The sequence below is a fragment of the Cataglyphis hispanica genome, chromosome 4, assembly GCF_021464435.1.
Source record: "Cataglyphis hispanica isolate Lineage 1 chromosome 4, ULB_Chis1_1.0, whole genome shotgun sequence".
Classification (NCBI taxonomy): domain Eukaryota; kingdom Metazoa; phylum Arthropoda; class Insecta; order Hymenoptera; family Formicidae; genus Cataglyphis; species Cataglyphis hispanica.
Genome location: NC_065957.1, coordinates 1,550,170 through 1,576,931, shown reverse-complemented (window position 1 = coordinate 1,576,931; position 26,762 = coordinate 1,550,170). Strand labels below are relative to the sequence as shown.

General features: G+C 33.5%; 3 protein-coding genes across 7 annotated transcripts in view; 2 read left to right on the top strand and 1 right to left on the bottom strand.

Annotated features, from left to right (window-relative positions):
• The first annotated feature begins 2 nt into the window (after positions 1-2).
• Positions 3-11,330, top strand: LOC126848927 (centrosomal protein of 89 kDa-like). 2 transcript variants are annotated; one of them, XM_050590286.1, is made up of 7 exons: positions 3-113; positions 7,940-7,997; positions 8,110-8,371; positions 8,486-9,090; positions 9,156-9,643; positions 9,750-10,002; positions 10,159-11,330. In XM_050590286.1, exons 1-7 carry the CDS (start codon positions 88-90, stop codon positions 10,426-10,428), a joined length of 1,962 nt encoding a protein of 653 aa, XP_050446243.1. In that variant the 5' UTR covers positions 3-87; the 3' UTR covers positions 10,429-11,330. The 2 variants fall into 2 exon arrangements, with proteins under 2 accessions (XP_050446243.1, XP_050446242.1); XM_050590285.1 differs by lacking the exon at positions 3-113 and having other exon boundaries at positions 7,698-7,997.
• Positions 4,272-26,576, bottom strand: LOC126848936 (venom serine protease 34-like). The gene is made up of 7 exons (XM_050590332.1): positions 26,418-26,576; positions 5,988-6,205; positions 5,573-5,791; positions 5,297-5,495; positions 4,964-5,164; positions 4,650-4,801; positions 4,272-4,558 (listed from the first exon to the last, which is right to left on the bottom strand). Exons 1-7 carry the CDS (start codon positions 26,449-26,451, stop codon positions 4,340-4,342), a joined length of 1,242 nt encoding a protein of 413 aa, XP_050446289.1. The 5' UTR covers positions 26,452-26,576; the 3' UTR covers positions 4,272-4,339.
• LOC126848906 (microtubule-actin cross-linking factor 1) overlaps positions 18,154-26,762 on the top strand; it is a 100,295-nt gene continuing 91,686 nt past the window's right edge. For 2 of the 4 annotated variants that reach the window (XM_050590217.1, XM_050590216.1), the window contains exon 1: positions 18,177-18,462. In XM_050590217.1, the coding sequence (XP_050446174.1) occupies positions 18,360-18,462 (103 nt within the window). In that variant the 5' untranslated portion in view covers positions 18,177-18,359. Of the gene's footprint in view, positions 18,463-26,762 lie in introns of all 4 variants that reach the window. The other 2 variants (XM_050590210.1, XM_050590211.1) reach the window with 2 other exon arrangements.

Here is a 26,762-nt window from a genome sequence, read left to right as displayed (position 1 = left end):
TGCGCGAGGGAACGAACCTACGGAACAGGCAGGCACCTCTGGAGCGACATCGACGTGTGTTCAACGCGACGAAGGTTCATTCTACCGATGGTCCGGTCCCCCGATTGGCCGAGGTAATTGTGCATGTACGCGCATACGCCAGCCGGTCGACCCTTTTCAAATGGTGGAGAGCTGGTGGATATACAGCGAGTGTTGTTATTACATTATATAGCAGAAAAGATACCGAAGAGAGAAAGAGTAAATGAAATGGGCTAAAATTATTCGCCATATTTTTTTAGATAAATTTTTATATTTTCATTCCTAGATAAAACGTAATCTCCGAATGTAATTATGTGAACTGTGAGGATTGATAGAGCGAAATTTATATAAATTCTTAAGCACCATATGATTGATTTGTATCAGTCGTTAACAGATTGCGCGATAATCTCGTTCTATCGTTAACTTTTCTCAACAAGGGTTGCTGACGAGTGTCAATTTAGAGATAAATTTGATATCCGCAAATCCACGTCAGAACTTTTCATCGGAACGTCTCGATAATTGTTTTGTATTCCTATTGACCTTTTAGCAGCAAGTGGATGAAAATGTTTTTTTTTTTTATTCCGTTGTGCAGTGACGCACATTTTAATATGTCTTGTTTGAACTTCGCGCTTCTCTGTCGGGGTGGCAAGAGTAGTTTAAACTGATAAACTGGCGTCATCGATCGAACTTTGTTGTTCCACGAAGGGAGTAAAGATACGCTTGACGACCGCGTAGCTTCCCACGCGTCAGCATCTGTCATAACCGCTTCGATCGAAAGATTCCCCAGCATCCCTTATCCTAATGACGGCCTTCGGCAGTATCTTTATTCTTATTCGAATCGCCTTATTTGCCGGTCGAGGGGAAAAAGTAATTTTCGTTGGGATAATTACTTTAAAAAAAAAAAAATCTTTGCCGAACTCGAGAAGATTGGCAGAACAAAATAAGTATAATAAATTTTCTTTTTTTTGTTATTTCCACTATTAATCTCTTCCATTCTCTTTTTCATATGACAAGTTCTTGACGTCATTGGCTAAAGGGGGTCGATATCACCACGTGATGTCATTCAACGCTATCTCTAGATATAATGTTTCGCGGAATTTGTCTGTACATGCTATATACACACGTATGATATATGTATACATATATACACGGGTCAGTCAGTAGCTTCATCAAGTTATGCAATCAGTCGCGTAACCTTTCAACCTTGTTCTCGAGTTCTTCATTCTATCCGCCACTTTATATATTGCCATTTACCTGATTTGCATCGAATAGCATTTGAGGATGTGCACTCATAAGCGTGCTTGGATGCACGATAGTAACGACTCTCTCAAATAATGTTCTACATTGAATGGCCTGCGCCGAGTACAGTTTATTTCTCTGGACGCATATATCGTTAAAATCGCTTTCATAAACAAGGATATTTAATTAGAGATGTGTTTCAAAAAGTATTCCATAAAATCCGCTTAATTATATTTTATGACTGTATATTGACTTTTTGCTTTATAGAAATCTGATACATTGTCTATCTTCTTTTCCGCTTACCTGTGCTGATTACGGCATACCGCGCGCACTGCTTGCATAATATTGCGTAAACCTTGGATATAATTTTTCGAATACAAATCAATTTTGACGGTTTTATTAGCCATTGTACTAACAGAAATGGATCGAAGATTGCAAATCTTAAATTAAAATATTATGATATATAATATAAATCACACAATATTTATTTATTTAATAAACAGGAAATGATTTTTCCTTTAGTGTACAACAGAGTAATATATATAAATGAGTAAAGGAAAAGAGAAAAACAAAAGAAACATAAAATAGAGAAAAAATTAGTAGAAATGACGGCTGACAGAAAATTATTAGCAATAATAGAGTTATAAACTAAAAAAAGACGCTGTTAATGAAAGATTAATCAATTTTAGATGAAAAATATTTACGCAAAATACTTTTAAATGAATATAAATACAAAATATATTTAAAGACTTATTTAATAAGACAAAAAATTCTTAAAAATTCTCAAATCTATAAAATAAGAGATGGAAGTACATACTTTAAGTATTGCGAATATTTTACAATTTTCATATTTATAATTTGATGTTTATAAATTGTTCTAACGTGATGTTATATTCATATTTCGCAATATTAATTATATTTTTTTCCAATAATTCGTTCTGCATTTTTATATCGATAATTATATTATGTACATGTAGACTCTCCAACTCGCTATTGTTATAGATAATTTGATTGTCTAATAGAAAAACGAGACTTTGAAACGAAAATAGAATAACGTGCACGTAATAAGTAATATATGTCCTTGCTTTACAATGCATCGTGCTAAACGTGATGAACAATCGATGATGGCTATGATGCGTAGAATATTTGTTAATCTGTTTTTTCCTTTTTTTTATTATTAGAGAAGTCTAATTTTATTTTCAGTGTTGCGTAAAAATATGTCACAAGTGAAATTCACAATGGACAGATTGTCACGCGACTTCATCTTTTATTATACATTTTTTACGCGTAATAAAAATATTATAACAAATACCTGGGCTTGTACCTGTTTTATCCTAATCTAACATCGCATGGTTATACAAGTCCATCGCCTCGTTTTCTCACACAATGCTCATTCAACTTCTTTCTGCGCGTCGCTCCAAAGAATTTTTGTACTATTATTCTGAATAGCACTTCGCGCCCCTTGGGAAAAACCATGGATTATGTGGACCGCAAATAGGTAACACGCAGGATCTATTCATCGGAATTCTCACGACGAAATATTTGCTTGATACTGGTCATATATTTTAATTTTATCTCTTGGAATTTTTTATAAATGATAAAACATATTATTCACGTAAAACGAAAGATATTCGATTTTTCAATTTTTTTAATGCACCAAATAGAATTGATCAGATAAAACAAAATAATTTTTTGCTTTTGTTAATAATTTTTTTCACGTAATATAAAATTATTATATATCTTTTCGCAAAAAGTTTTTCATATATACAGAGTTTTGTCGCGATTGGAAGAGTATATATTTACATACTATCATTGGGTCAACAACTATGTCAAGGATATTATCGCGATACATATCGAAGAAACCAATTTGTTTAATAAATGCTTGCTGTGCATATAAAACTATTATCACTAACAGATATGCGTTCATAGAACATTGACTTTGTACAAGAACACTTGATATGGTATTAATATATAGTTACACAATAATAGTTTCTATTTTGTATATTCCTTTATATTTATAAATAGCCAAAATAAAAAAGCATTATACAAATTATTTTTGACAAAATCATGACATAATTATGACAAAAAATTGATATTCTCAATTATAGATCGAAGATCGTTTGCATTTTCAATTATTATAACTATTTATATCATATTTTATTATATTCTCTTTCTCTCTCTCTCTCTCTCTCTCTCTCTCTCTCTCTCTCTCTTTCTCTGCATGCAAGCATGGTAAAAGAGCACGATGTAAATCTTCGGTACACGCCATGACAAGTAAGTTAATATGGTACTACATTGGTCAGTGTAAGTGGACGTTTACCATAGATTCCCTCCTATAGACAGTTTAACGTCACATCCTCATTCAGGAACTTATTAATAATGAGACATTGTTTACGAGTCGTTAATGTTGGTCATTGTATATTCTACATCGTAGAAATTGCTATTAAAGATAATCTAAGATCCCATAAGCGCATACATACACAACTTTGGCACTAATAATTTATTATGCATCATTTTCTTCCTATAATTTGTTACCATAAACTTAAAATGCATCGAAATATATTGTTGTAAATATTCGCTCGAAACTCTTCAGCATATCTCATATGTAAATACACATCAGATGCGCACTACATAATAACTTCAATATTCAAGTTTCATTGAATCTATTTGTGATTTATTAAGTATATAATCTAGGTCTGAGAATATTGATTGCAGTGTCTTGGCTAAGGCAGTAGATCAAATATATTTTACTGTATGAGACGGATATGTGTGTGTTATGTATGTAAAGATATAAATGAAGAATATGTAGTTTAGCTCTTAAATACGTACATTAAATAATTCATATATAATTTTGAAATGTTTCATGGAAATGGGTATATATATATATATATATATATATATATATATATATATATATATATATATCAATTTATGTAAATAATAGGCAATATCAAAATAATTTCTGACATAACGAGTAATTAAAAAAAAAGGATTATGTGTTCCTTTTTATTCAGTCTTGCAGTAATTGGTACCTGTAAGAGGATAAATACGCATGAAATGTGAGATGATAATGTATTGTATATTACGTATATTTATCTGACGTGTCAATGAGATGATAACGTATTGTACATTTCGTATACTTACCCGGCGTCACACGAAGAATCCAATCTATATAAGTGCCGACGCGTGTGTTTATTCCTGGTTCATTATTGCCGCAACCGGAGCCGGAACTGATAATACCCACGAGAATCTCTCGTCTCGTCGTAGGATTCTTCCAAAGGACGGGACCACCACTGTCGAACTGTGATCAAATTGATTGGATATACGAATGCACAAACGTGTCTTTTTCTACAATAATTTTATAGAATCTGCGCAAAAGAGCACAATGCTACCTGACACGCGTCTTTATTTTCTCCATAAGTACATATCTGGCTATATAATAAATTCGAATCCCATCGGCTACATTCTCGATATGTGATTACGGTTAACATAACTTCCTGTAAAGCTTTTGATTTCATTCCGCCAAATTGTGTTGTTCCCCAACCTACATTCCAATTAAAAATTAAATGCATGAAAAATATTATTATTATTATTTATGCAACTTAGATGAAGGATAATAATAATATATTAATTAATTAATATATATTTATTTCTAATAGATATTATTTCTGAAAACATAATGAACGACTTGGCGAATATTGCTCACCCAATAAGTCTACATAACTTCCTGCGAAGGAATCGGACTGATGTTGAAACGGAAGACAAGCTGGCCCAATTTCCTCGCTAAAGTTCATAATGGAATTCGTCGTTATTATAGCTATGTCATTTTCTAGAGTCTCGTCGTTGTAAAGAGGATATATATCAAATCTGGACACGGTGTAAAGGCGCGAAGCATTTGTGTCTGCACCTGAAATGTTAAGAAATTTTTGCTCATTATAATTAATGTAAAATTAAAATAGTAATAAAAGTTGAATGAAATTATGTGTATTGATACATGTTCTATTAGAAAATCTTCAAGGATTAAGAGAACCGCATTTACCTGTAGAAAGATCGTGATCCCCTACAAGTACACCCACATTATTTGTACTTCTATCGGTCAAGCAATGTGCGGCAGTCAAAACGTGTCTTTGTGATATGATGGTTGCCCCGCAATATACGTCTCTTTGAAAAGGATCGACGAGACCAGCCATCATGGGATATTCATTCACTCCAGTTTCCATACCTCCCACTATTTTCGTCTACAATAAATTCAAATTAAAACTATGTGTACGTGTATCCATTTTTTCTATCATTTAGTTTTATTTGACGTCCATACCGGATTTTTCCATCCGCATCTACAGTTATCGTGTTGTGGTTCTTCGATTTTTTGTAGTCCGCACAGAAATTTAACTCCCGATGTCCAGAATGTGGTTGATAATTCAATGGTCATGACTTTTCCCGTTGATTCTATGCTAAATGTCTCATTTCCGCAATAGGAATGGGATACGGATTTATTCACGTGTACAGTTAGTTTGTCAAAGGCACAATTGAAATTCTGCGAAAAATATTCTAGATATTATTGTGAAAAAATCTGTGATTTATTTGCGAATTTTAATCAGTAACAAATAATTAAAAATTTTTTTTTATGAATTAAAGCTCAGAAAGTAATTTTTTCATGAATGCGAGCTTACGATTTTAGAAATAAATATCTTTTAATAATATTTGATTTCTTTACAGACATAGAATCTCACCTGTGGTATGTTAAATTTATTGCATATTAATTTCACCCGATAGTCACTTTCCGCAATCCACATGCAGGATTGTCGACCTTTGGAAACGTTGGGATAGTCGGGATTGTACACGTAATAAATGTTACCAGGTCTTAAATATTGGGAATAGTTGCAATTTTGATAAAGCGAGCCAATTGACATTATAAAACATAAGGACAGCTTTAGCAGGAATAGTCCAACTATAAAAAATAATTTATTATTAATAGCTACGCATGAGAATGATTTACAAATTTTCTTAATTGTTACAGATATAAAAAAAAATTTAGAAAAAATACATTATTTATGTTCAATTTGCGTTATCGATAATTATCAATCAGATATTCTATGAAACGCAATATAACTTTTTTACCAAGATCGCTCTATCTATAATTGGCGCTGAAATTATCTCGGAAATGGTAATAGTAATTGTGTTAGCTGTGGCCAAGTGTTACCTAAGAGTATTTCGAGAATAAATTATTACGCGACGCAGACACATTATTATGTAACTACAATACTTAAGACACATCTCTCCCTAAAATGTATCAAGTCTTTCAACTTTGTTACTTCCTTAATATCGTAGAAACAGAATTTGCTAGAATATTTCTTTGGCAATCGATGAAATTAAATTTCCTTGCAAATCATCATGTAAAACAGTACAATTCAGGGACAGGCAGTCATTTAATAAGAACCGCATTGCGGTTGTTATATCATATATCGCTCATCCAGACAAATGTATGGGGACAACTCAAACTTTCTCGTTAAGTCAATAGATTTGTTCTGACAATGTCACGAATTAAAACTTTTGTAAATCAAAATTTTGAATTCTTTATGAAAAATAATTGACGCTTTTATTGCTTTTGCAACCGTACGGTTTTTAACGAGAATAAATTGAACATAAGTAGAATTGGAGCAATTTTATTATAAATAGCAATTCTCTTTCTCTCTCTTTATCTCTTTGTTCTCGCCTCTCTCTCCAACAGGCCCTACGTTGAATGAACTTGAATGAAATGTCATAAGCACGCATATATATCTACATCGCCTTTCATTGATTCGCGCGACGTCCGTTTTGATTATAGTAAAGTGTACGCGGGGAACTATTACGTTCATTCGCGAGAAAATTGCGTTTATCGCCATCTAACTGTGGCCTGCGTGAAAACTATCAGGACAGAACCACAGATTAGTAGATGGATAGATAGCCAAAAGCCCGGATGAAGGCGAGACCAGTATTTTTCATTGGTTTCAGCGCCATATCGTAGTAGTGGCCAAAGCAGTAATTACGTTCCCAAAGTAAAGTCGCGTCGTCTTTCCATTTAATCAAAAACATTAAAAATTATTACATTATTTACATTAAAATTTCTGTCTTTCTTCAATATTGTAAACGTGTAAATGGAAAGCAACAAACAATATGAATTTTAAATTTTAGAAAAGTTTGTTATTATATACATATAATATATATATATATATATATATATATATATATATATATATAATTAGATAAATATATAAAATCAAAGGAATTTAGCTTGAACTCGAACCAGGGACAGTCTTTTAATAAAATCAACAGAATTTAGCCCAGACTCAAACCAAGGGCAAAGTGAGTCGATAAGGGTTAAAGTGTGTTGCACGGAAATGCCGGTCGCGCCTTCTTGCGGGCCTTTGGCTATCTGGTTATTAATCTGTGACAGAACCTTGTTTCCAAGCTGTAAATTTGCAATCTAATGTCATCTAGAGTCAACTTACTGGTACCTCGTCGCCGCTAGTTGCCATGGCGGCAGGATGATCGAATCAGCGTGTTCAAAATACAAACAAACCTTCCAAAAATCTTTTTCAGGCTTGGTGCAATCTCAAGTATCACGTGTTTATACTAATGACGTCAGAATTGCATATGCAAATGACTCTTTAAAAACTATTGTTTGTTACTTGTATTTTAACAGCATAAAGCAGGCGATGCCAAATCATGATAACAGTGCTGATAAGCGTTTTAAAAAAAAGGTAACTGTAATAAATATTTTAAGAGTATGTTTTTCTATATCTTTTTTTCATAAAATAATTTTTAATATGATGGCTTAATTTATTATCTAACATAATTTTATTACAAATGCAGAAGAGCAGTCATAAGGTTTCAGCCACTGAAAATGAACTGGAACCAGTGCACAAACCACTACATCGTTATAGACGGTTTCATAGAACGAGACGTCATTCAAGAGTTAATGGTGAATTTGAAGAAATGACAGATGAAAATAGAAATCATGATAGTGTGGTGTTGCCTAAGAAAAATGGCAAACCTATTCAAAAGAAAATTGATAGATTAGTTGAAGAAAATCGGATATTAACAATGAAACTTGAAAATTCTGAGATAAACCCTGGTAAATTTTCTTATTTTTTTTTTCACAGGGGCACTTATTACAATATAAATAATATTTTACTAACCAAAGAATAATAGTAAAAATTCTCAATCATTAATTATAATATAATTTTAGAGACTATTGCTGAATTAAAAGAAAAGGATTCTTTAATGTCAAGAGTCTGCAATAAATATCACAAATTGTTAAAAGATCACAAGAGCCTTCAAGAAGAATACGAGAAACTAAATGCTGTTTTAGAAAAACGCGAAACGGAATATCAGCAGTTACATACATATCACAAAGAAACTATCAAAGCTTTACAAAAAGTAGAGAAAACTAATTCCAATCTTCTAACATTTAATCAAAGATGCAAGTCTGAAAATGTTCAGCTAAATGAAGATGTATTGCTTTTGAAAAATGTGATATATTGTTTAAATGCAGAACTAGAAAAATATCAAGATAAAATGAGAGAATTGGGACAAAATGTGCTATCTAAAAATATTAATAACATATTAGATTCTAAGAAGCCAGTAGACAATATTAAAGTATTAGAATCGTGGGGTTCTGTGAATACTCATGCGTTAGGCCCACTTTTAGATGCTTATCAGGAAAATCTATCAGAGAAACAAGAACTTTTAAATAAATATGAAGAGGAGATTGCAAATTTCAGTATTAGATGCAAAGAAGTTATTGCAGAGAATGAGTGTATGCAGAATGAAGTGGAAAAATTAAGATTAAAGGTATTCTGATTATAAAAGAATCTATTGTGTATTTTATACAAATTATTGCAGTAAAAGTTTTCTAGTGTGCTAGGTATGAGGATGAAATCAAGATGATATCCGAGGATGCTGACTTACTGAAGGAATTAAATGAGTGTTATACTAAACAGTTTGCTCATCAAAAGCAAAAGATACATGAGATCCATACATTGTATGAACAGAAAGTGGAGGCAATGTCATTTGATAACAACAGACTTCATGAGGAATATCTTGCATCAAAGACAGAATTGAGTAATCTTCAAGGGAAATATGATATTCTTCATAAAGAGTATGAAAAGTTACAAAACGACAATATGAAAACGATACCCACCGATGTTCATAATGCTGCCGTTGAAGAATGTAAACAGCTATTTGAGAAATTAAAACATCAATATGAAACTGAGAAAGAGAAAGGATCCACTCGTATTAAAGAATTGGAAGAATTATACAGTCAAAATAAAACACAATTAGAGATAGTTACGGTAGAAAGAAATCAATTGAAAGTGTCGAATAAAAATTTCGAAAAAAGTTTAAAGTAAGTGTATTAATGTATAGTGTTGTAGATTTCTCAAATTTTATATAAATTTGATTTTTATATTGTGTGTTTACATACATTTTTTGTTTGTCTTTTTTCTTTATAGACGTATGCAGCGAAAACTGGAGCATTTTCAAAAACTGGCACATTCTATGCATGTATCTCGAGATTCTTTCAAACAGCAATTAAGGAAAAGTACAATATACTGCGAGGAGTTGTTCAGTGAATATGAAAGAGTAGTAGCCGAACGAGATAAGTTAATTAAACTTTTACATGAAACAGAAAATGAAAATGCAAGCATTCATTTTCTCGGTGACACTATTACACAACGAGTAGGTCATTTGAAAGAACAATTAAAGGTATATGAAATATATTTATCGATATATATATATATATATATATATATATATATGTGTGTATATATAATAATGAAATGTATGTATATATATATATATATATACATACACATTTCATTGTTATCGATTTTTTAAATATGATTACATTATTATTGTTAGATCATACACGAAGGTGCCAAACAACAATTAGCATTGGCAGAGAAAAATATGAAGGTGCAACAGCTCGGAGTACATCGGATGAAAAACGAATATCATCAAGAATTGCAACGTCTCAAGCATCTGCTAAGACAAAAGGAAGAAACAATCGGACGATTGCAAAAAGAAATAATTGCCATTCGCGAAAACTTGGACCTTGTTTGGAAGACCGCTGCTGTGGACAATAAAAAAGAGAAGGGAGCGGTGAAACACGTGAGGATTCAGCACGTTTAATAAAACTTGTAAATTGACTATGACAAAATTGTAAAATGAATATTGAATTTTATTCGATATAAAAATGATATTGTAGAAATGTCACTGCCAATGTAAATTTTACATAGCGCAACATTAGTTATCGTAAAAACGATATGTTGCCTGCGAATGAAAACTAGTTATTGTATAATATAGGTTTAGCATAATTTTATCATACTGAATATAGTCTTTGTACTATTTATTACGCACATACATGATTATATATATATGGTTTACAACAACTATACATTGTTTTTACATCTTCTAAATCTATGCACGGCATTAAGATATCAGAGCTATCAATTGGTTTGACATTGAATCAAAAATCACACCCACCGATCATCAAGATAATGTATTCAACACGATAATGATATTCTTCGGATCAAATATACTCAAATACGCGCGTTTGTTCATTCAATACTTATAGATAGAGGAAACAACAGATTTATCGATAGTATCACTGCCTTTATTTAGTGATGACATCAACTGCGGCAAAAGCCTTTTGAAGGTTGTCATTTGCGATGACAGAGTTAATGCCGGAACAACGTGAACGAAAAATTTATGTCCCCATTTATATAGGAGTGATCTCACATTCCATTAATATTAACATGCAAGCTGCGTAATCGTTCCATCGTATCTTGCATTTAATAAGCGGTTTTTGCTAATTATCAGATTTTTTCCTTAGAGTGTCTTATACAAACAATTTATGGACATTGAGGTTTGATAACTGATGTGTTCTAATATTTATACATTTTATATTCAGAACACTTTAGATAATATAACACATTACTGATTCGTTTAAAACACATTATTTCTGAAATTATTTAGATAAGATGCATTTTAATAATTTAGCAATTCCACATAATAGTGTCTTGCTTCCTTTATTTTCTATCAGATAAATTAATAATCTTTATTCCGTAATTAACTGTTACATTATATATTTTGGGCAACGACTGATTATGTATTTAAGTATAATTTTTAATATTTATTACAAAATAATTCAATTTGACGTTAAAACATTGTTCTTAAAATATTTTAGATGCACTTTCTGTACTTTCTTCATATTTTTTATCTTTTTCTAAATAAAAAATAAATTTCATGTTACGAAATGCAATTCTTAAACGATATGATTGATTTCTCGCAATTTTTTCTATTCAAAAGTGAATCTTGCGTGCAAAAAATTACTGCGGGTGTCTCCAACAGTTCCTGTCATTCGTTCGTAATACATTTGTCGTAATAAGAATCTCTGTTATTCGTCAATATCGCAATTTCCGTATCGGTGATTCGTTCTTGCACATTCCCAGAGTTTTTTTTTCCCAATCTTTGAATATTTCATTATTTTCTCGCTGAAGTGCGTAGAAATGCAAGTATCGCAAAGTATGCATCTGTCATCATTCAACAATCAGCTGTATCAATTATATATATGTATATTATTATTTTTTAATGATGTAATAGGTAGGTTGCCATGTAATAGATAAAAAGTCGATATATATATATATATGTGTGTGTGTGTGTGTGTGTGTGTGTGTGTGTGTGTGTGTGTGTGTGTGTGTGTGTGTGTGTGTGTGGCGCGTGTGCGTATGTATGTATGATGTATGTATGTATGTATGTATATATCATACACACACACGTATAATATTGTAGAGCTTTTGCGTATCGAAGACTCGTTTTATTGGCCAATTGAAGGCCATAATTATAATACGCATAATTCTCTAATCAAATCATAATTATTTTTATTTTCTATCGGAAAGTATTGAGTTAATATTGGAATTATTAAGTATAGATAATATTCATTATATCTACGAATATGGTGTTCTATTTTCGAAAATATTTTCGCGAAAGAAAGATTCTTTATAACTAAAATCATTTTATATTCGTAATAAAATTCTCTTGGAAGAATTGAATCTTGATTCAAAAGCAATTATAGAACATAATAAAGATTGCTAGTTTTTTATTGTATTGCTTGACACTAACGCTCTTTCGGCGATTAGAGTAGGATAGTTTAACTTGTGACGTTATACGAACGAGAGAGAGAGAGAGAGAGAGAGAGAGAGAGAGAAAGGGAGGGTGAGAAAGAAAAATGCCAAGTGAGCGCCTAGTTAAGGTTAACTGCCATGCCGGTTACGACGCATGCCGGTTACACGCGACACGCATATTAATTCAAGAACTAGTTCTTTCACAATGTATGCGTGACGAAGAAATTTCAAGTGAATCCACAAGGATACAAAATATCGCGAACACAAGAGTCGCAACAAAAGAGGCTGAAATATCGAAGGCATTTCGCAATGAGAAGCAAAGGCGTGAAATTATCCTGCCTTGCAAGTAACTAAATGATATGATTTTTTTTTTTATCATTCTGTTATTTTATATAAAAAAGAGAAAGGGTGCTTTATTTCATGCTGTGCTTTCTTCGTAAAAAATTCGTTTCATTGTAATCACCATTAACCGTCACTATCATCATATCGTAAAGAATGACAAAGAGTCGAAGTTACGAAACTGAAATTGAATTCGATTTCGTAATCATTAAATTCGCATTTGATGCATTTTAATGAGGTATGAATTACAATCGCCGGTGGAAAACCATACGAATAGAAGTCGGAAACTTGTACATATCGTTTATGCGATAATGTTACGAAATATCTCAGAGTAAAGTTCAAGCCTGAAGATCTCGCCATTCGGACGACGGATAAATTTGAATCGAATATTCGCGGTAATTTACGAGCGCGCGAAGAGCCGCCCCTGTCGCCCCGCTCGGCCGTCTTCGGCGCGCCTCGTGTGGCCTCGGGCGAAGCAAAATGTCGTCTGCTAGGCGCGTCGTCCGTGTCACAACCGGACGAGGGTCTCTCGGGCATTCGTGACGCGAAAATCGTGGCGCGATAAGGTGATAATGCGTGGCGCGCGCTCACGACTCGACGGTCGCCGATAATTTATTATTACGCCGCTACGTTTCTCTCTCTCTCTCTCTCTCTCTCTTATCGAGCGGACGCGCGTTCACCGAGCGATCGTCGATGCGAGTTGTATCGTCGTGCGTCGCGCGCGTCTGTGTGTATGTGTGCGAGTGCTCGCCGGTGGAAACATCGATTTTCGCTTGTTTTCCGTTCTCGCGAACGGACGACCACTGTCGGCGATCGACACGTTACATCCCGGAGTCTTCGCTTCGCGTCTCGTTTTCCTCGTCGTCGCGGACGATGCCGCCGTGAGAAGGTGGTGGCCGTGCATCAGGAAGCGAGGACGGATTATTTTCAGCGTAAGTTTCTCTTCCCCCCTCTCTCTCTCTCTTTCTCTCTTTCTTCTCTCTCGGATATCCGTCGTCGAGTTTGCTCGCTTTTCCCTCTTTACGCGTGGCACGCGTGAATTATTGTCGTCGCGTGGCTCCATCGCCGTCTAAAGTTAGTAGAGGCTCTAACTAAGCGTCGCGGCGAAACGACCGACAACGGGAGGGAGCGATGTATGAGAACGCCGGAAGTAAGTCGAATCCTCGTTACACTTGGCGAAGAACGGCTAGGAGGTTAGCCTAACCGCGACGTTCGCAGCAACGATGTAGCAACGACGCAGCAACGACGCTCTTCGCGCGATCGCGACGACGACGACGACGTATCGCATTACGTCGTCTGACAGTTGACTGACGACAATCGCGCGCAACGCTCGTTTCACTCGATTTCTATAAATCCGCGTGGATTAATTCGACCGATCGATGCGCGAAAGTCCGTACATTTCGTCGGTGCGTTTCTATCGCATTCGCAGTAAGAAGAATGAAAAAAAGATACACGAGAGATACTTTTTAAAAGTAATGATTGAATTCAGTTTGTCTTATATTCTTTTGTTTTCTCGCTTTCGCCGATTTCTTAATTTTATGACGTTACATATTTGAGAAAGGAGCAGAGAGATGTGGAACGCTGATAAATCGATATGACTAATCTCGTGCTTTATATTCGCGCAATTGTAAAATAGACATCGCCAAGTCCGAGCGTACAGCGCGAGTTTTCATTGTTTTGTTTTTCACACTTCATTAATTCGTGCGCTAGAAAAGATATGTTATAGATTGCGCAGTGACTGACTACAGGTATGTTACAATAGGCAGTAATCAATTTTACGCAATCAGTGAACCTTGAACGTGTAAAAGAATATCGCGATAGAGCGGTGATAAACGGAGCGCAGGCGATCGAATAATAAGGTATATTGTTGATAATCCGGGTGAGATTCTTCGGAAGGTCGTCATATCATGATTTCTCATCGATACGACGGATTTGTGTACATCTCTTGTGCTGTTTTCGAAATATCCCGCGAAAGTTTCCATCGATATCGGTTTCACGTTTCCGCCGACCTTCTCTTTCGAGGAATTTATCGCTACTGCAACCCTCGACCTACATATGTGCTATCCGAACCTAGTAGGACTTTCCGAAAAATTCGGCCGATCGATAAGCAGCGTGTTTAGTAATGCGGTTAAACTTTCTTACATAAGACACGAGCCATATATATGCATATTTTATATTTTCGTAGACAAAGCTAAGATTATGATTATAATAGAGAGAAAGAGAGAGAGAGAGAGAGAGAGATGCGTGTCTCTCGAAAAATTCTCTCTGATAGTCTTACATGATTTTCTAATTGTGAGATAAGACTATATCGTCCGATATTCCAGAAGAAATATTTGTCTTTCAAAATATTTAGATCGATTTAATTTTTTCAATAATTTGCGCGTTTTATAACAAAGAAAATATTAGAAAAAATGTATTTATTAATTTTTATTATATTTAAATTTTAAAATATCTTTTCGCGATATGAAATTCAAATAATATTCAGCGACAAAACTGTCTATCATATTAGCTTCATAAACATGTTGATATTGAAAGATTACGAAAATATTGTGAAATATTGTAATCTTTATGTCGAAACAGAATGAAAATATGAGCTTATATTCCATTCATTATATTCTAATTTTCGAATATGAAATATAGGTTGTGTAAAAATATATATACGTTTTGTACGAAGCTAAATGTGATCGAAATTGTAAATTGACATTGCAAATGTCACCTGATACTTTTATCTTGGTTTATCGGCAAATTTATGAGTAAACATGATATCATTTTACTTACTCGGCAGATCGCGTTAAAGATGAAAGTTGCAAATGATTGGCGGTTTTACCGCCAATCATACGATGAGAAATACGAGAATTAATATTTAACCGATCGTAATATTTACAAGAACACGTGTCATAGGTTGGAATCTTATATCTCATGCGTGACGGAGTCGCGACCGGCTTCTACAAAGCGAAACGCGGCAGATGTCTGAGCTTTCGTCGGCGACCGGTTATAAAACATATAGCACCCTCATGAGACTTCCTTAATGGTCGCTGTCGTAAAACCAGATCCCAGAGGCGTCGCTTCGTCTCTCTAAGCAAAACTAACGTAAACCGTGCACTCGCTTCGTACGCGTGTTCCGACTCGCTAATTTCATTAAAATTAACCGGCGGTATATCGTTGAAAAAGCAGAGGAAGAGCACGAATACATATTTTCGGACACGATGCAATTCTGTCAATTTTTGTCATGTGAATAGTGACGTTAAATCTCTATAATCGGTTTAATTTTCTATCCGTTAAATAATTCGCGCGTTTTATAGAAAAGAAAATATTATAAAAAATGTATATATTAATATCTAAATTTTGAATAAATTTTTTCGCGATATTAGATACAAATAATATTCAGTGACATCTTTGTATATCATTTTAGCTTCATAAATATATTCTATATAAATCGTTAGGAAAAAATTAAAATTTTTTACTAATATAAATTTGGTTTTTTTTACCGTCTTGTATCAAAATATAATTTATTCGCTACGTCGATTCCTAATATACGGATTTTATATTTTGAATAAAACTTAAATTAAAAAAAAATTGGCGAATATCGATAAAAAGATTTACTATTTATTTTAACATTTTTTAATGGAAAAGACCAGCTTTTTCCGAAAAATATCGATTTTTATCCATTTTTACACATGGATTTTATTCCAAAGTTTGGGATTTTTCCAACCCTGGGTATAATTGAATAGAGGTAAGCTAATTCTTCTTTGTGAAAATTTCTACCGTGCGACATTTCGTGTCTCTTGACGCGCCTCGTTGCGAATCGCTCGCCCAATTACGTCCGGACTGGCATTATTTCACGCGAATCGAAGCCGTTCGAAGCTTGTAAGTGGAACGGATATCCGTATCGCGTCGTCGAAAGCGTTGTAGAGGAAGGAAAAAACAAGAGCCTGAGAGGAGCTCGCCTCCGCGCGCGCTACCGTGTTCCACTTCTTAATTGCATCGTGTACGGGTTTCGTCGTGTGCGTTGCCTCTTCCATTCATAGCGATTTTCTCGTAGACGAATATGCGGCCTTAATGGCGGCCTCGTTATAACGCAACTATTTGATACGATTTATACGAGCGCACTTTTGTTTCCACGACGTTATAACACGCCCGCCTTCGATACGATAAGGAGAGGCCACGATTACTTCTTCCCGATTGTTCGCGATAATTCAACGGTATCTGCGGCGACTCAACATTTCCGGAAACTCGATACGATTGCTTAGTAATGCGAATAAAAGTCGGTGGATTCGGCCACATTCGTGGAAATAAAAGTCAATATACGGCTAGTGGAGGACAAACGAATAGCTAGCGTTTTCATAACGGTTTTCACATCGAAAGTATTATTATACATGTGTACATAGTGTGTATACAAGGTTGCGAAAGTCCAATAGGTGCAAAAACACCATAATAAATTTCGATTTTATCCAATTTAATAAACTGACAAAAATTTTAAAAATAACTAATATGTAACACTAAAATATATATTTATATAACTTTATATAAAAGAATATTTTTGCTTCAATTAGAAAATCAGACTAATTACTATGATTTAAAGAAACTAATATAGTAATAAACTCTTTTTTAATTCATATTATTTATGAAATACATTTTGAAAACAAAAACTTTGATTTATAAATGTACTAAATTTTAGATTAATTTTTAATTTAATGAGCAAAATGTAATGGTAACAAAATTAAAAATATTCACTGATATTTTTCAGAAAATACTAGTTTCTATTATTTTATCCCAAAAAATGGTGGAATTTTGCCAATAAAAGATATTACTATACATTTTATATATGATATCCGAGAACACATAGTATATGTATATGATTATTAATTTGTCAAGGCCAAGGTCAAGTGCCGTTGTCTCGAGGTAGCTTGTATTTTCAATTTGTCTCCTAGGCAGCCAGAGTTTCTCGGAAACGCGCTATTCAAACACCCTATATGTAATATCGCAAAACGATCTCAATGAGTGGGGTGCGTGCGACGCGACTCGTGACCTTCACAACCCTCACATATTCCCCTTCCTTCATGCTTCTTCATAGAGGGATAGAGCCTCACGCGATTCTCTAACAGAGAATCATCTAATTGTAAGCGCTACCGAAGACGAGAAATAATATTATTCCACGCAGAAATAATGCATTAGCCCGTCATTATACGCATTGTTCTGTTCCATTTTCCGATTTATTTCTTCTTATGTCTGATTGTGCGGATGTATACAATGCGTGTAAACAAACGCGAGATCGGTGCTCAACGTGATTCGCGCAAAAGCAAAGAGAGAGAGAGAGAGATATGGTGGGGAGCAAGAGGGATAAGAGTATGCGTGTTACGGTTTCTCACAGCAGTAGACGCACGTGCGTCGCGACGCGCACGTGTCACGTGGACAGGAGCGGAAAGTAGCAGATCGGTGTCATCGCGTCGTGCAATATCGTGTAAACAATGTCGATGAACGACCGCGCATTGACATTGTAGTGCAGCGGTAGTAGTGCAAAAGGACATTGAGTTGAGGAGGAGTGCGGGACGCGACTTTCGAGTATGGTGTAAGAAGAATAATTGTACGGCGGGGATCATGGAGTTTGAGCTGGACGGCAGCCTCAAGGAATGGGCGAAGGACAAGCCACTGAGCATCCTGCAGCTTGATCCTGCCGACCGGGCCGTACTGCGTATCGCTGGTGAGTACCTTATTATATCGATTTTCAGCTTTTCATTGCATGTCTATAGCAAATGAGCAGCTTCTTGTGTGCATTTCGGGATATTAAAATATATTTCGCGATATTCTTGTGTCCATTTGTGATCAAGCAAGAAGAAGTCATAATTCTGACAAATACAAAATTCTTGTGGATATATAAATATAAAATATAAAATGTCTTTAGAAAATTCGATTAATAAGGAAATAAATAAGATTTACATATTAATAGCTGACGCGAAATCATGCGATAGATTCTCAAAACCCAATCTGTGCCAAAGAATTTATAGTTTATGTTTAATAAGAATTATAAATAGAATGAGAATTCACAAATGATGTTATCAAAATTTTACATTCAAGTGATTTCATAATTTAATTTATTCGGTTCGAGAAATAAATGTATAAATATATATATATATATATTTTTTTTTTCATAATGATTTCTGCGCCGATGATCGCCGATGCAAAAGCATGAAGCAATAATTGCAGTGCTTTAGCAGGTCTTTAATATCCCAGAAATAACACGTAGAAAAGGCGCTTTGCCGTTCAACTTGATTCTCTACCAGTTTCTTATTCACATGGCGCAAATGCGCGGTGAGTTTGCAAAATCTAAAGACACTGCCCGATGGTGCTGATTCATCTTAATGCGTTTGCGTTTTCGTCGCGGTGTAGGGTTTATAAGTTAACATTGGCACGTCCGTCTCGTGGACACGATTATTTTTAACCGATGATTATTTACTTTCCGCGCCGATAAATATAGCGGCAAGTGCAAGGCATTGTTTGAGTGCGTATTTTATTCCCGGATGTCAACTTGAATTCGAAGTATGTATTATAGATATCCGTAATTATGTTCTGATCACAATCAACGTCGAATCTACGTGGCTTATCCGGTCAAACGAAATATTAAATTGTTGATGTTATTACGAAAATGTAAATTGAATTTTGAAAAGTAATGATCAGGAAAGAAATTAAAGTTTTGAAAAGTAATAAATTGATAATCAATTATTATGTAATATATATGAAGCTCTAGAATAACATTTCATGGAATCTCATAATTAAGAATTCCCATTTTTTATTTTTAATAATTTTATAATGCAAAACTGTTTGTTTAATTTATCAAGAATTATAGAATTATTAAATAAAAAACCAAGACTCTTCTTTATTTATGAAATGACACGTTAACTTCACAGACACAATTATAGTATAAATAATTTATGTAATATATAACAATTATTATATATTTATATCTTTTTATATAAATTAATTAAAGTAAAAAAAATATATAGCAAAATTTAGAATTTATACATACTTTTTTACTATTAACTAAAGTAAAGTATAAACTTGTCATTTGCTACAAGACAGTTTAATTAGCACGTACTACTTAAGTTCATTTTGCATTTTAACGTAATCTGATACCGCGGGGATATAGACACCCGATCTCCGGCTGTATCATCCGCGTATAAATTCTTCTCCCACGGAGAGATATTGCGATCTCTTCCTATAGGATGATGTCTGTAGGGTGTGACAAGTGAAATTTTTTTTGTTAATATATTCTTTCTAATATTAGTGATATGAGAAAATATCATGTTAGGCAAAATTAAGGTTTTAGGGGAGACATATTGTTAGATATTTATTTACTTTTTTTTTCTAAAGTCTAAAGTCGCCAAGAAATTTTTTATCAAACTTTTTACAGTGAAATTATACACATATAATAGCAATTCACATTCAGATAAATATAGCGTAACATCCTTAATTTAATGCTGTACAAAATCAAGGATAGAGAAAAGGCGGTTATATTTTTCATCTCAATACTTTTTTTTTTAATAAATTTATATAGAAAAAAAAATAATATACCTGAAAGGTATATATTAATGCAACATCTAAAACATTACAACTTTATCTAAAAATTTTTTCATGAAAATATTCGTTTCTCACATCTTATCCTGATTGTATCACTCATAGCTGTTGTCAGTTGACATTATCATTCAATGAATTTTCGTCAGCTATTTATTGTCAAAAGAAGCAGTCAGATAAGAAACGTGTTTTTTTTCTTTTTTTTTTTTACATATAAAGTACTTGTGTGTTTATTCGGATGATGTTTACTTTATAGTATCTAAATTTTAACATTTTAAATAACACGATCTATAATGTATAATATAAACATAGTATAACTATATCTGTAAAATATTTTTGTTTAATTAATATAATAATAATAATAATAACACAATTATATATATTTTTTAATGACACTAATATGAAAATTATTCATGATTGGAGAATCGCTGTTATTTCGATTATTTACTTCGCTGTTACTGATTGATGAAAATTGTGTCGATCAACGATGACCCTCGTAACATTGAATAGCTCGAAGTAACATGCAAGCAGTTTGGATTCAATTGACTTGTTTTCTGATGATTCTGACGCTTTTTCGCCGTCAATTATTATTCTAGAGATGATTAAAGGTAATGGATAATGAGTGAAATTGATAGTTTGCTATTCTCCAAGACACGGTGTACATAAAGGCTCTGGGCGTTACCTTCGGACTTTCAAAAATAGTATAATAATGTGGTATCTCTCTGTTTGTCGACCACTTCAATTTCTGAGCGCAAGACTAACGATCTTTAATATAGGCAGCACCGAATAAGTAAACAGTTTTTTCTTAAGAAAAAAAAAAAAAAATTAAACCTTTTTAAATCTCTAGTCGATTAAAAAGCAATAGACATGATTTATCGAGAGATTATTTCCTTTTTTGCCTTCACCGTTTCATCGTTTATTTTGATGATTTATTTTTAATAAGATTGTTAATTCTTATATCAAGGTATTTTCCTATAATTAAAAATCTATATTTTGAATTTGTTAAAAATCAATGTTCGATAAGTCATTTCTCCGACCTTTTAAGTTTGAAGCACAATTTCGTCGTGCGTCTGTTGTACATCATGACAACATCGTACGGAGACCTTCAATGAGGGGTGCAATGACGAGAGCAGAAACCCGAGATTATTCTGTAAATATCGAGTTTCGCGTCAAAGATCGTCTTACCGCGATAATTCTTTTCACATACTTCTTTTCTATGACTCTTTCGTTCTATCACGTCGCGTTAAGCACGTTTAGACTCTTCAGATTATTATCTGTCTCGGACGTGCATGATATTCTGCGTGGGTGTCAATAGCCCTCATTATTCGAGGGGTCTTGGACGTACAGAGTTCGGTCTTTTTTATAGAGATTAAATAGTCGAGGATAGAAGATGAACGAGCATAAAATTTACATAGAGAACAAAAAAGATTATATATATATATATATATATATATATATATATATATATATATATTTCTTCTCTAATTCTCACACAAAGCTTATACATGTTAGATTTCTTATCGCAAGAATGTGTATGTACATATTATTTGGTTTGTACAACACGCGGATTAGCTAGTGTCGAGCTAGGATTAGTGTCAAGATCCTATATATCGCATATGGATCTATTCGTTAAACATTAATGATCCGTGGCAATTGAAGTTTGTTATGCGCTATTAGTCATAAGGTGGTCAGCATGCGTTTCGCAGTAGCATGTTTCGCAGTCATCTATTTGTACGACGATGATGTAATGCAGGAACTACCTGTCATTGTTGCGTAATTGAATCATAACGTGTGTCTAGCGCCATATATCATTTATGAAATTTTTCAAGCCGGAAATTGCTTCTCTCAATCGCGTACCATCGTGACAATTGATTTATCTAGTGACGAACTTTGAACTTTGATTCGAAAATGTAGAGAATTTTTATGAATTTTCTCTCTCTCTCTCCTTACGAATAATGATAAATTGAGAAATATAAATATTTTAATTATTTTAACTATGCTAAATTTTTGTTTTAATTCCATATCATATATAATAAAATGATAATATTTTATATGACAACATAATTGTAAAAGGATCGATATCCTTGAGTCAACAATATAGCGTCTTCTATAATATTAGTGTTCAAGCTAGGTTTTCATAGATTAACTCCTCAAGGTATTGACAGTGACATCGTTTTTGTCAATTGATTGAGCTGGTGGAATCACTGCATCTTTTGCTGTAGGAAGTAGGGACAGGTTAGGTCAGTTCATATTGAGCCACGACCGTGGAGGCGGCAACAGGTGCTCGGGTCACGGTTCGATGCCCGGCTATACGCCATCAGCCGCCTCTCTTGTTCGCTTCTTTGCCTATAGAGTTCTATGCTTAGCGATGCTTGTTGCGTCCTCCTTTTAATTATTGCCACCTGGACGATTTTCTCCGTGAGAGCATAAAGAGCCATTTTGTGATTAGAGTCTTACATGACGCGATATCACGCTTAATATTTTTATTAATTTTTACATATTTTTACGATCAATTTATGAAGTTATATATACATATATATTAATATTAATTATATATACTTATATATAATTAATATAAAATATTTATATAGTTATATAGATTTTTTTATTTAAAATTTTAATACTATAATAAAATTTTTGACGAGTCAGGATAAAATAAATTTTGTATTACTTCTTTATCAAAGATCTACGTATAAAATTAAACGCACAAGGCACTCCTTCATGTGTCAACGCGTAAACGCTGTTTAAACGTCACGGACCCCTTTCTCGCATTGGAGCATGCAGACTAAACGTACGTGTTAGGAGGCGTTCATTTGTCGGGGCTCTTTTAACGCTCGAGCACGAAGTCCTAATGTAAATTTAAACCGCGGACAATGATCACCCTCGAGTCGTGCGGCTTTTCGCATTAACTCCATAATTCGTCTAAAGACCTCGCCGTGATGTCGTACACGTTCTCGCATTCTCTCGTCCATTCTTATTAAAAGAGAAAAGTTACACTTTATCTTTATGTTACTTTATCTTACTTCCCGGAAAAAATATAGAAAATCTGAAATTTTCAGAGAATTCTTTTATATCTGGAGAAATTAGGGAATTTTTATGGAATTTGGGACTCAGAAACTGTTTATTTTTCTCTTTGATAATTTTGTTCTTATTCTGTAGGCAATCCGTCCAATAAGCCTAATTGTGAATTATACGTTAAAAATGTATATATTAAATATATCTCTTTTTGCATATTCAATTTCTTAACAAAATATTGAATATGGAATATATATTTTTTATTTTTAATTATTAGTGATAAAAAAATGAAAATATGCAAATTAAAAATTTTTATCTTAACAAAAGCTATTTAATTTTTTTCCCAGTATATTTGTAAATCTTGCACTTGAAATTTAAGTAGCTTCGTGTGTTTCTTTTTATACGAATACAAAGCGTTAGAAAAACGCGTATAATAAAAAAATCTTATTTTAAAAAATTGCAAAAAATTTTTAAAATATTTTTTTTTATCTGGAAATTTGAACAAAAATATCTGGAAGATCAGGGGATTTTCAGGGAATTTTCTTACAAGATTACAAGATTAGAATATTTTGCGACGAATCGTAGCTTACGTCGCGCAAAATGTCGCATTATAAATCTAATAAAACGCCTGAGTGAAGAACTATAAGTAATTGATTCAATGCAGATTAAGCTTATTGCTCGTATAAGAGCTTCTTGTTCTCGATCATAACATTATTCTCAAGAGGACGGAAGCATTTTTCAAATCTTTTAATATTATAAACGACAGTTTAAATTTCACAAATATGCTTGTGTCACTATATAACGATATCGTATATAAATATGTATATTAAACACAGAATGTTTTTTTATAACATCAAGAATTTAATGTTATTTAAATATTCTCGAAAATTGTGGGCGACGAATAATTTTGAAACATATTTTTCGAACATACTTTTTTCTCTGCGAAGACTTTCGAGATGTAAATGATACTTTAGAAAACCGCTCGTTCGACTCGGGGCTTGCATATTCCTTTGTGGTGTCGGTTGCTATGTAAATATCATATACCCGCCATATATATGACGATACCGGGGTGCTCATCCTGACTCGTTGGCACGTACGTTATAATTATTTTTGCATAATAATCGTAACTTGGAATTATGACAAATGACTCGATAAGCTTGCCTGGTGAGTAAAGCTTTTTACTAAATTGCCGTTTAAAATAGGGATTCTAAATATTTTTTTTTTTTTTATTGCTGATCGTGAAATAGTTCTCGTATAGATTTATTGAAATATAATCTTTGATTATTCTAATGTATATTAGAACACGTGCGTGAATATGACACAACTAGAGCAATGTAAAGTTGAACTAGCAAAAAGTTTCGCACGGAATACCGTTATAGAAGCCAAAGGTCAGACGAGTTCGTTTTACAGATGTGAGATTCTATTTGCAATTATTGTCCTTTTGATTTGGGATAAAGAAATTGTAACAAACATGTAAATTATATACATCTTAATTTGTATTATAATTTCTATAATATTTATAAATATATGGGAAATTCTATTCTACTTTACCATCGGGAGATATCAGAATACCATGAGAACGTTACATCCATCCCCCATCGATACCATAACAGTTTTATCACACTTTAACTATCAAGATGGTCGATGATCTTTCAATCATAGATAGATTTTTTTGAGATAAATAATTTTTTTTAATATTACTCTGTTATATTGTTCTAAAAAAATAATGCAGAAATTTTTGAATATGTAGTGTTGATATTACCGAAAATTATCTCTCACATTCATCTATCTTTCTTCTTTATCTTTCCTCTACATTCTGACTTTCAAGATTTGCTTCGCTCGTGATATATGCTAAAACACGTGCGAGTATGACGTGTCATAGTTGACAAGAGTGATGTTGACGATTCGTGCAAATGTATTCTACGATACGCACGTCGTTTTGATTCCGTAAAAGTCGATTTCGCACGAATTTGCCCGTCTCTTAAGTCGATTCGCGATTATGAATGCATTTGCACCGGTGTGAAGTTAGCACCGCATTTTCAAAAATCGAAAGTTTTATAGAGAGTTCTATTTGCACCCCAAATAGTTCTATAGTTCCTGATAGGTTTTAGAAATAGTTCCGGCAAAAAACCTAAAAAAATTGCATTTTGAAAATATGAGGTGCCAACTTCCCGTGGCACCGCAAAATGCGAAAAATGCCATTTAAATCGTCGTATCCTATAGTTCTCGAAGAGTTCTACAGTTCCTGATAGATTTTAGTAATAGTTCCGGCCTCTAAATATTTTTAAACAATTTTTGAATCTCAGAGCTGGCACCTCATCTTCCACTAAAAGTGGCCAGAACTTTTTCATCTTTGGTTTTACAGCTTCGGACGTTAATAATAATCGATAGAACTCTTCGGGGTGCAAACGGAACTGTCATCAGAACTCCGAAATCCCCCAAAAAATTTTACCCCCTCGGGACTTAGAAATTTTCTTGGGGATTTCGGAGTTCTGATGACAGTTCCGTTTGCACCCCGAAGAGTTCTATCGATTATTATCAACGTCCGAAGCTGTAAAACCAAAGATGAAAAAGTTCTGGCCACTTTTAGCGGAAGATGAGGTGCCAGCTCTGAGATTCAAAAATTGTTTAAAAATATTTAGAGGCCGGAACTATTACTAAAATCTATCAGGAACTGTAGAACTCTTCGAGAACTATAGGATACGACGATTTAAATGGCATTTTTCGCATTTTGCGGTGCCACGGGAAGTTGGCACCTCATATTTTCAAAATGCAATTTTTTTAGGTTTTTTGCCGGAACTATTTCTAAAACCTATCAGGAACTATAGAACTATTTGGGGTGCAAATAGAACTCTCTATAAAACTTTCGATTTTTGAAAATGCGGTGCTAACTTCACACCGGTTGCATTTGCTTCGAAGAGATGTTGGAGACAAAAGTTTTCAAGAAAATTTATTGAAATCTAAATATACAATCCTGGATTTTTAACTTGTAATAACATTTGTGAAATAGAAATTTATATAAAATCTATCTAAAATATTATCTAAAATATAAAATCTACAGTAGAAGCTTACCTTGTGGAATATTTTCTTCAAATTTCTGTCGCATATTTTTTCGATTAAATAATCGATATCCCTGCTCGATATTCTGCTTCAGTGGTCGAATAAGTTTTAAATTCACTCATAAATTACACAAATACTACGCATTGTTTGAAATTACTAATAAATAAAAACTTTGTCGACGATTAATATATTTGTAACGGAGTGTGAAAATAATCGCCGTCCAACCATAGACTGATTTTATACGCGAAGCTGGCGTCTTTATATATTTGGAGTAATCATAGTCTTCTCTCTCTCTCTCCATCATTGTACAGTTAGGAATGCAAGTTAAACTTGCTGCCAGCTACATAAAATGTACGA

What these genes read in the sequence shown, in the direction of transcription:
- LOC126848927 (XM_050590285.1), top strand. Translation starts at nt 7,782, where the DNA reads ATGATCGAATCAGCGTGTTCAAAATACAAACAAACCTTCCAAAAATCT. An exon ending in ATAAGCGTTTTAAAAAAAAG is followed by an intron (nt 7,998 to 8,109) that starts GTAACTGTAATA and finishes TTACAAATGCAG; the next exon opens with AAGAGCAGTCATAAGGTTTC. An exon ending in TGGAAAAATTAAGATTAAAG is followed by an intron (nt 9,091 to 9,155) that starts GTATTCTGATTA and finishes AAAGTTTTCTAG; the next exon opens with TGTGCTAGGTATGAGGATGA.
- LOC126848936 (XM_050590332.1), bottom strand. Translation starts at nt 26,451, where the DNA reads ATGCGACAGAAATTTGAAGAAAATATTCCACAAG. An exon ending in GGATCACGATCTTTCTACAG is followed by an intron (nt 5,165 to 5,296) that starts GTAAATGCGGTT and finishes TTAACATTTCAG; the next exon opens with GTGCAGACACAAATGCTTCG. An exon ending in AAAATAAAGACGCGTGTCAG is followed by an intron (nt 4,559 to 4,649) that starts GTAGCATTGTGC and finishes ATTTGATCACAG; the next exon opens with TTCGACAGTGGTGGTCCCGT.